This window comes from Suillus bovinus (genome assembly GCF_016758785.1).
Source record: "Suillus bovinus strain UH-Sbo-P2 chromosome Unknown EDB93scaffold_90, whole genome shotgun sequence".
Lineage (NCBI taxonomy): Eukaryota > Fungi > Basidiomycota > Agaricomycetes > Boletales > Suillaceae > Suillus > Suillus bovinus.
This window is the reverse complement of record NW_024542146.1, coordinates 130130-140264: the sequence shown is the minus strand read 5'-3', so window position 1 is coordinate 140264 and position 10135 is coordinate 130130. Positions and strand designations below refer to the sequence as shown.

Here is a 10135-nt window from a genome sequence, read left to right as displayed (position 1 = left end):
TCAATCACAGGCTATCACTAGATCTGTGTCTAGTTAGGAGAAGGTATTACCAGGTCTCCTCCTATCTTTCTCTGCATTGAATTCTGTGGTATATTAACATGCCTCATGAGTGACTGTCAGGGCCCAAATGCGCCAGAGGCTTATTTCAATTGCAGAAGTGGAAGAACCATTCATGATGAAGTCGATCTTGGCAAATCAGAAGCTGAATGCTGGATGCCTAGAGGTTGGTGTTAAAGGGGGTGGAGATAGTCAGGATCAGATAAGGGAGCCAAATACCAGATCATTGGAAGTGTGCTGGATATCAGATATTTGTTTGTCGACTCCCGGGGCTCGGATCTTGGCATGCTTCTCTCAATTTTGGTAGTCAGAACTTGGCATTTGGTGTTCGGTAGGTGGTGATGATGAGGTTCTGATAAGAGAACCTTCCATGATGTTGGCTGTCGAAGATATATTACCATCTGTTGCTCAATGAAATACCAGATGATGGAAGTGTGCTGGATATGAGATATTCATTATCACACCGGGTCTCAGAACCTTGCTTCTTGTACAGCAATGCAACAAGAGTGAACCTGCAGCTGCAGGAACTCATTACGCTTCACCCAAATTAGCTACTCGGTAATCGGTACTACATTGTTTGACAAGTACCCTCGGCATACCCATCTATCTGATATCCACCTACCTTCGTACACCCATCTACATAATATCCAACTACCTTTCGGCCCACTCATCTACTCTACATATTCCACACATGGGCCCACCCACCTCCATCGGAAATTATATCCCTCCCAGCTCATCCGTCAACATTGAGGATATACATCACATTGGCCCATCATCCGCTGGCCCGTCTTATACGGGATGTTATGTAGGTCGGGTGACCCATATAATACGGAGATATGTCACTGTAATATGTGAAGCAGAACCTATTTGGATTCTCTACTAACCAATGCGGCGGCAGCGACCACATCACAATTGCAATGACTGACCTAGTGCACATATGGCAGTCAGTGCATCAAGCTTGTCAGTGAAGCTTCTAATATCCATCGACAAGGATTTTACAACATGTGATATAATAAGCGGCACTTAGATATGGATATGTAGTGCTAAAAGATCAACTGTAGAGTACATAACTTCTATTGCATCGATGATTGTACAAAGTAACAGTAGCCATTACAACATGTAGATATAAATGTAAGCATAGATACAACAATGAACGATTTGTATGGGTGAGCACACACCATGGTCATGAAACGAGAACACATATGATAGGGATTGATCTTGGTATGGATCTCAAGGGGATTCCTCACCATCTGACCCACCCAAACTCAATGCATCATTATCCGGCTCATCACCTGATGGTGTCAGGCTGGAGACATGCAACACACCATGGGTAACACCAATGTCGGTGTCAGCTTTGTGCAGTCTCTGCTGTGTCTGTATTTCCACCAGACTGTAAAGTTCCTTTTCAATATTGATATGTCTCAGGTGCCTCTGAATAAGTTTATACTCTGCCCAGTGTTCTGAGCGTTTAGCGCTGACGAGAGCAATAGTGAGGTCGCTATCACAATGCATACCCCAGAATGGAGGAAGACAAAGAGCATCCACCTGATTCATTAATATCAGTTGCACAATAACAATGAAATCTAGCAATAGTACTCACAGACGAAGGCTCCTTCAAGTCGGATTGATGGAAGACAGTTGGAGAAGGGTATGCATCTCAAGGTTGTTGGTTTGATACACAGCTGCACCAGGTAATGCAATCATCATGATTGCCCTCAAGAGTTGGTTTAAAGTTACGTGGGCCATTAAACCTAGGGGGTGATGAAGAGTCAAGAGGAGGTGGAGGTGTAGAAGACATTGTTTAGGTCAGCCAACTATGGTTGAATTCGTTGAAAAGTAAAGTGAATTAGTGCATTCAGTCAAGTTTAAGTAGTTGAATTTCGGGTTGTTCTGAAGATGAAATCAGGTATCTGCATGCCCAAGTACTGCCACTATCAAAGGCAAGCTTGTGAAGTCTGGTCTGCTATATCGCCCTCTTGTGTACAATAAGCCTTTGTTGGATGCTCGCTGGGAAGCTGTGTTTTCTTGCCATGAACTTGGAGGTAGAAATCATTTCACCAGGATATCATACTGTGCATTCCATAGATTCCATACTGTAGATGAGTCCACAAATTCAATTATTTATTCACATGAATCTAAATACAGATTCACAAATTCATTACTTGGACTTGACTTGAACAGAAATAAAATACATTCATAGCTGCAAGTTCAATTTGTGCTCGCATAAAGATTCAGAAGTCAAGCAAGTAATTTCCATTGGTAAAGTATTTGTCATCTGCTGCCAGGCTATGCACACAGACTCCGCATTGAGGAGCTGAAGAAAGCCGGTTTGGGCAGATTTTCTTTGAAGACCAAAACACCTGCAGAGGCTAAGGCACTTATCCAGCATCTTACCAACATGACAGGTTGGGAAAGTGATGTCACATCCATTGCTTTTATGTTTGACAACAACAATGTATTTTTTTGCTTGTCACAATCATCTGATTACAGGGTTAACCTCTAATGTTCCAGAACCCATACCGCAATAAGGCACTGTTGGTAAACCTTGCGCATTGGATTATGCGACCCATCAATGGGCGTCCAGAGTCACTTCTTACTCTCTTTCCCAAGTCCTACATGTCCCTTCCAAAACACCTCATTGCTAGAATATGTAGTCTGGTACATCATGTCTATGTTTCAGAACTCAGAACTCATAGTTTTCAACAGACTATCGCATTCTTTAGGACATATCTTAGTGACCACAACCTCTCATTTACCCATGCCCTGGATGAGGAACACTGTTGTCAGCTGCACTTTCTTACTATGGCTTGCTTGGGCACTGACAAGCAATCCATGGCACTGGAACATTGGCTTACCACATGTAGCGGCCCTGACAGCTGGGAAACAACACTGTAAGTCAACTCAGTTCAGTTTTTCTCACACTCAATCTCATGTGCACAGTGAACAGGCATTGAGGCAACACAATGCACTACGAGGCCTGTCCAGGAGATAAAGGTTTTCATGTATCGAAGATCAAGTTGAAGTGATGTATTATCATACTTCCAGTTGCATGTAGATATTCCTTGTAGTACAACAATAGATTGTTTTTCTGCACAGTGATGTTAATAGGTGATCGTGAAGTTTCAGACGGCTGTTGGAAGAATTCGCTTCCATTAGTAATAACCTTATCAGTGAGTTGTTGATTTATGCTCAGGCTCCTGCCACAGCACTGCATGATGATAGATTGAGATCGCAGACCACCGCCATCTCTGCTGAAGAGGTGTGTTTCAGATTAAAACAGTCACGTAGCTTACTTATGGCTTATCAAAATTTTACTGTCTATTTCTGCCATTCTACCACAATATTCAATTTTTACATCGCAACACTACAGCTTGCTTTCATCGTGCCTGTTGTGCACTTTCTTTTGGGTGAGTCATGTATTTAGGACTTATACTGTTAATTTTGTGCTATTCCCTTGTGCCTTGGATACAGCCTTGACAAACACATTTTCTGCTGTTGTCATGGTATCACTTATCATATCCTAGTTCTCAACTACTAATCTTTCTCTCCTCCCTCACATCGTCATCCCCAGAATGTTGATGATGCATCTCTTCTTTGAATAGACTATTACTTCCTGGATGGTCATGGAACTATGACATTATAACCCTGAAACCCTGAGGACCCATGGAATGACATCATTGATCTGGACGAGGTTGTCATCATCACTGGATTCATCGAGGTCGGTCCTTGGGGTAGTTCACATACTCATTGGGAAACAGGGGCACGAGAAGAGTTCATGACTGAGGAAGATGACCTGGCTCATAGGTTACATCAAGCACTTTGATGGGCATCCCGGGGACGGTTCACTGTATGTTGGCTGGGTTAATTCTAAGACTGGCGAGTCTATCGACATTGCGAGGAGATTTCAAGTCATGCTGGTGTATGGTTTATTGGTGAGTCACATCTCAACTTTTATTGGTCAGTTATAAATCTCCCAGTTTCTCACACACCCAGTTGTTCAAACCCTCTATACACCCCCCATTATTGTGCGCTCGCTGCCTTTTACCTCTTCCTTGTGTTATAGCATGTTTTGGTCGCTCTCAATATCAGCATCATTTATACAAACTCATATCTGCTTTCTACTCCACACTCACTCATTTCAATTGCTCATTCGTGCTTGTTTGCATTAATTTCAACTCGTTTGTTGTCTTTTTAACTCATTTGCACTGGTATTGACCCATTTGCACTCATTTGCACTCATTTGCACTTGTATCAACTCATTCTTGCTCGCACTCATTCTTTCGACATGTTTGCACTCATCTAGATCTTATCTGGGCCTGTACACATTTGTTCCTGCTGGTACCATTTGTTCTTACCCGTACGTTCCCGCTTTCACTTGTGCATGTTCCGTTCTTGTCATTCTCACTGATATGTGTTTGTTTTCACTTGTACAGGTTTGTTCTTCATTGTCCATGTTCATTCTTGCCTGCTGCACTCTTTCTCACCTGCACATGTTCAATCTTAAAAATGAATGATCATTCTCATGTTTCTGCAGGCACTCAATGCTTTAGTGAACACTGGAGATGCTGTTCTGGTGGATTATCCAGTGTATGCATGAGTTAAGATAGTCTGAAGAGAGGTCCACAGTTTACTGATCTCGGTTTGTATATTTAGTGGTACCATCCCAGTATTTGAAATCCTGCACTGCAAGCAGATCGGTCGGTTGTATTCTGGTTTTAATCTTCTCATGCTAAGTCAATTTTAGAGGTGGAAACAGATGCAAATGGGGTGTGTTCTCATTTGTTATGCAATATTTTAGAGACTTAGCCTGTCAGAAAGCCAAAGCCAAAGATCTTATACACGGTGCAACCTCGCAAAACCACCCCCCCCCCCTTCACCATATCTCATGTATGCATCGCTGTCTTTGTTGTTTTCTATTGCTATTAGGATCTGTACTGTAGATAAGTAATGTTAATTAATTGTTGTGGATGCCCCAGTTTGCAATTTGCACCCACCTTGCCCGACAACATATTATCATCAAACAACTCACTGGCAAATGATTGACCATTGTCGGTCAATTTTGCTTGTCTGACATCCACTTACAGGGTATTATTTAGTCTGGCTATTACTCAACTAGTTGACAAAGATTTGATCACCTTCTGCCAATGCCGCACTGGTGTGACAACCAGTTATGATTTATTATCAAATCTGACTATCAATTGACTAGTTGATACAGACTTGATCATCCTCTATCAGTCAGGCACTTCCCTAGCAACACATTATCATATATTATAAATTTTGACCGACACTCTGCTAACTGACGAAGGATTCTAAACTCCGCCTAGTCATACCACTAACTCCCAATTTCCTGATGACTGCAACCATGGTCTTGGGCCAATTGGTTTGAAAATTCTTCAAGACTACATGTAGCTACTACCACACAACAGAACTCCCTCATGAGTATGCCGTGCATGGACGTCAAGAGGCTGCATTAACAGCAAAGCAGCTTTCATCTTCAGGTAAAGGGAAGCAAAAGTCTGGTCCCAAGTTCAAGGCCCTCAATTTGTTGACATACAAGTTCCATGCTCTCGGACATTATCCTAATACAATTCGATGTTCTGGTACTACAGACAGTTGTTCTACACAGCTGGTAAGATTATCTCAAATTGAACTCTCGAATATCTGACATCCTATTTTCAGGGAGAACTCGAACACCAGCGAGCTAAGCACTGGTACCCTAGGACAGCCAATAATAAGAAGACCATGGTCACTACAATGACCCACCTCGAAGCCCGTGAACAGGTTATTGCACAGATTGTCCAACAATGTGAGGAATTACTCAAGGCACCCAGCGTACCATGTGAACGTACTTCACCCGCTGCGCACTATCATATTTCCAAATATCCTAAAGCATCATATGATGCGACTGGATGGCTCAGCGACCTGGCAGAAGACCCTGCAGTCAAAGTAGTAAGTAGTTCATTCAAGTATTTTTCGATCTATTCATATGGTGTCATAGGACTTCATTCTGAGATTAAAAAACCATCTATTGGCAAGATTACATGGTCTTGAGTACTCTGGAGACAAGGATGAATTCTCTGATGAAGACAGGAGCCAGGTGATTCTCACTAACAATCAGCTCTACAAACACAGTATCCTGCACATCAACTATACGACCTATGACCTTTGCCGAGAGCAAGATTCGATGAATCCACAAAATCACGCTGACATCATGATGTTGTCATATGAGGATGACGAGGACCGACACCCCTGTTGGTATGCTCGTATTATCAAGGTTTTCCATGTCAATGTGTGGTACTATGGTCCCGGTAGTTCTCAAGCAGCACCTACTCGCATGCATGTGTTGTTTGTGCGTTGGTTCAGACGAGATCTTGTTGCCTTCAAAGCTGGGTGGTCTGCCAAATGACTCCATCGCATTGGGTTTTTTAGTCGAGATGATCCTGACGGCTTTGGTTTCGTCGATCCCGATCAAGTGATCCGGGGGGTTCATTTAATTTCTGGATTCGCATATGGACAGACTGACACTCGACTCGGTCGAGAGCAGCAAGATCATGTTCGAAGAGACGATTGGTTCCGACTTGACCCTTGATCAAGCTGTTCTCCTTGTAGCCCGTGCCAATAGACCCGCGTAGAACCGACTTAAACTCTGCGTTCAACTTCTGCGCGTGCCCTACCCCGCGCCAAACTAGAGCCGTCTTTGGCATGCCCCCATCCCGTTCGATGAAACCTGGACAATATGTAGCACGAGAAACCTCGAGATAGCAATTATACGTACCAACGCCTATATCCTCCTTGTATGGGTGCGTTGTTCGTACATTGAATATTTTTCTTCGGCACCAAGGGGTCGGTTTCGGGATCCTAGACTTGTCTCGCAAACGGATACTGATAAGGCCAGTAGGCGTACTTGCGCAAAAACGGTATAAGTCGTTCTTCTTGGTTAAAGTGGTAGATTGCCCAATTTAACTAGCAGTCCATGAAACCTTCGGCAAATCCGTGAATCCATCCGAGTCTCACCTGGATAGGAACCTCAGTCGAAGCACTTTGGATGACATCACTAGAAACAGATGTGATATTCACCCACCTTCGGCCCCAAATTTCCTGACCCTATTCGAAAAGTTACTAATCAGCGAGAGAGCAGAACAACAAAGACGGGACAGCGACTCTGTATCCGTCAAGATCGAATCTGGAAACTAGAAACGGAGAGCCTTTTTCAGGTCAAGTTCATCATGCTTCACAAACAGCTTAACATTGTTTTAGAGCCCGTCCGTCGACGTACGAAATGATTCTTTTGACGCGTTAATATTCGCCACTGTAAAGGGTACAAGTGACATGCAGAATTCCATAGCGATTTACGAGACTTCGAACCATTATCCCGTTTGATGAGATCTGGTCATTGTTCGGAGTAAAGTTATGAAGTAGTAAGGAAGGGTCACATTGCAACCCGACCTGGTTTTTATTCGACTTCTGCGGTGTTGAGCGCTCCAAACGTCAAAATGGGATAAGACAGGATGCGATAATCGGTCCTCGGACGTGATGAAACCAAAACATCCACGTGATCGCTACCCCCGGGCCCTTTAAACTGCAACTCCCGGAACTAGGACTATTACTCGCACGCGCCGCCGACCACACCACTTCCTCGTGTCAGATGAGTCACCTCGATTCACCCACTTAATATTTCTTTGTATAAAATATGTCTGTAATCCATCATGCTAAAGAATCAAATATCTTCTTCTGAACGCGAGCAAATTCGAATTCGAATCGGCCGTGCAGGGAAACCAGCTTTTGGATTTTCGACACCGAGACACATTTGACGATCTGTTCTGAGAATTATGTACCGCCACATCCCCATGCATCGATTCGGAACTCTCTTAACACCGGTTGTGGATATCCCAGTGGGTCAACGTCGTGTACAGGATAACCTCAACAACGTTACTACAAACAACAACGTTTAACAGATCCCCTCAAACCAAAGTCTCGTACAATGCTACCGAGCCCTGTCAAACCTGTAACGGATCCTTGTATGTCACTTGTACCCTTTATGGCAGTGGCGAATAATGTGTCAAAAGAATCATTTCTTACGTCGACGGGCGAGTATTGTGAAAGTGATCAGCTGTTTGCAAAGCATGCCGAACTTGAATCGAGAACGGCCCTCCGATTCCAGCTTCCACATTCGATTCCTACGGATACAGGGCCGCAGTCCTTCCGGAGAGGGGTATATAAGTCGTGTCAACTCAGCCACAGGCCATACACGACTGAACACTAACTTCCTCTTACTTTCCATCTCGGGTTCAATACGATATGACTCCGATTGTCACCAACAAGCTCACCTTCATCTCCAGGGACCTCGGCATAGACGTAGAGCTTCTTCTCACCTTCGATGATCAGCCTGTCGTTGGGATGTACAAGGATTATTACCCTTCGGCTTTTGAGTACGTATATCCTTCATATTTTCGTCTTTGTTCCCGCATGCTCACTGAAGGGATTCCCGAACAGGATCAGGAGATTTGGGGCCGAAGGCGGGTGAATATTATTAGTTCTTTGGGCCATCTAAATAAACAGTATGACTAGCAGGGTTTTACTGCGCGGATTTTGCATATCGATCACAGTAAGGAACATTCGACATTTCATGTGGATAGCTAATTTACGATCAACCAGACTTGCGTTCTCCAAGGCTGTTGTTTCTGACGATGTAATCCAAAGTGCCTCCACTGTGGTTCCCATTAATGTGAGAGTCTGATGGAACCATGGATTTGTCGCTGGCTTATGCTCTACTACTTAGGTTGGGCAATATACCATTTTAACCCTGGGAAATGACATATACCATCTCTCCGTAAGTGCGTCTACTTGCCTTCTCAATATCTGTTTGCCAGACAATCCTAGGATCCCAAAACCGACCCCTCAGTGCCGAAGAAAAGTATTCAATGCACAAACAACGCACCATTCAGGGAGGATATAGGCGTTGGTACGTATAATTGCTATCTTCAAATTTCTCGCGCTACATATTGTCCAGGTTTCATCGAACGGGACGGGGGCATGCCAAAGACGGCTCTAGTTTGGCGCGGCATAGGGCATGGGCAGACGTTGAACGCAGAGTTCAAGCCGGTCCTACGCGGGTATATTAATACAGACCTCTACCGTGAGGATGACTTGATCAAGCGCGCAATTCAGCATGACCGCCTTTTCGACAAAGACCTCACTGCTCTCGACAGGCGTACCACGTGGGTCATCACATATGATAAGTCCCAAGGAGTCTTTAGCATCGATGAAGAGATAAAGAGCGAGGTTCAAGAGCTACGATGACCTGTTGAACATTTCGTTTTTATGAACTTCTTTCACATGCTGGCAAGTACACTATCATGTTGGTTTGATGTCGTTATCTTGTTGTAAAGCACAATACACCTCGAGGCAAAGTTTCAGTTGGGGGTATGTAGGTTAAATGTCAAATAAAGGGAGAAAATTTATGCCATGACCTCAAATGAAGATAACAGAAAGATGCGGGAAATTGGAATGCACAAACTCGTTGGAAATCTGTCCGAGCAAATAGTTAGAACAGCATCAACAAACGAAAAAGTCACGCACCAATAGAGTAGCCTTGTACTAGTATATACACTGCAGCGGAAGCAACCAGGGCCTTTTTGACCATGCAAAAGGTACCTCAAAGGGATGACAAATGGACAAATTTATGATGCCTTTCAGGATAATGGATGTGAACCTTAATTTTTTAAAACTCGAGAACTACTGCATAGTGATGTGCCGGGCCTGGCTTGGCCTGAAAGCCATGGCCTGGGCCTGGCTTCAGAGGACTCGGGCCTGGCAAAAACCCAGGCCAGGCCAAAGCCCTCTGGTTGGGCCTGGCCTGGGCTTGGCTTTGGCCCAGGACAGGGCCTCTCAATAAAAATCAAAGAAAATGATGAAAAATGATGTTTATTTATTTGAATACTAGTCAGATGGTATATCAGATAGCTCCAAATCCCAGGCAGTCCTCCCTTGAACACCAGAATCACCTTCCTCACCAACTTCTGGCTCTTCTAATGCTAACTCTAAAGCAGATGAAGGGGGAGGCTCACGAAACATAAGG

General features: G+C 44.0%; 3 protein-coding genes across 3 annotated transcripts; 2 read left to right on the top strand and 1 right to left on the bottom strand.

Moving 5' to 3' along the window:
• Window positions 1-1287: 1287 nt before the first annotated feature.
• EDB93DRAFT_1255342 (uncharacterized protein) lies at window positions 1288-1855 on the bottom strand (the record flags this gene model as incomplete). The annotated part of the gene is made up of 3 exons (XM_041453766.1): window positions 1288-1602; window positions 1658-1713; window positions 1795-1855. The coding sequence occupies 3 exons, from the start codon at window positions 1853-1855 to the stop codon at window positions 1288-1290; spliced, it is 432 nt and encodes a 143-aa protein (XP_041302672.1).
• A 960-nt stretch (window positions 1856-2815) lies between these two features.
• Window positions 2816-4654, top strand: EDB93DRAFT_1107986 (uncharacterized protein; the record flags this gene model as incomplete). Its single annotated transcript, XM_041447790.1, has 8 exons — window positions 2816-2948; window positions 3166-3227; window positions 3251-3316; window positions 3428-3464; window positions 3660-3677; window positions 3862-3989; window positions 4361-4414; window positions 4592-4654. The coding sequence occupies 8 exons, from the start codon at window positions 2816-2818 to the stop codon at window positions 4652-4654; spliced, it is 561 nt and encodes a 186-aa protein (XP_041302671.1).
• Window positions 4655-8355: 3701 nt separating this feature from the next.
• EDB93DRAFT_1255340 (uncharacterized protein) lies at window positions 8356-9357 on the top strand (the record flags this gene model as incomplete). The annotated part of the gene is made up of 5 exons (XM_041453765.1): window positions 8356-8486; window positions 8713-8782; window positions 8837-8887; window positions 8938-9019; window positions 9068-9357. The coding sequence occupies 5 exons, from the start codon at window positions 8356-8358 to the stop codon at window positions 9355-9357; spliced, it is 624 nt and encodes a 207-aa protein (XP_041302670.1).
• Between the last annotated feature and the right edge of the window lie 778 nt (window positions 9358-10135).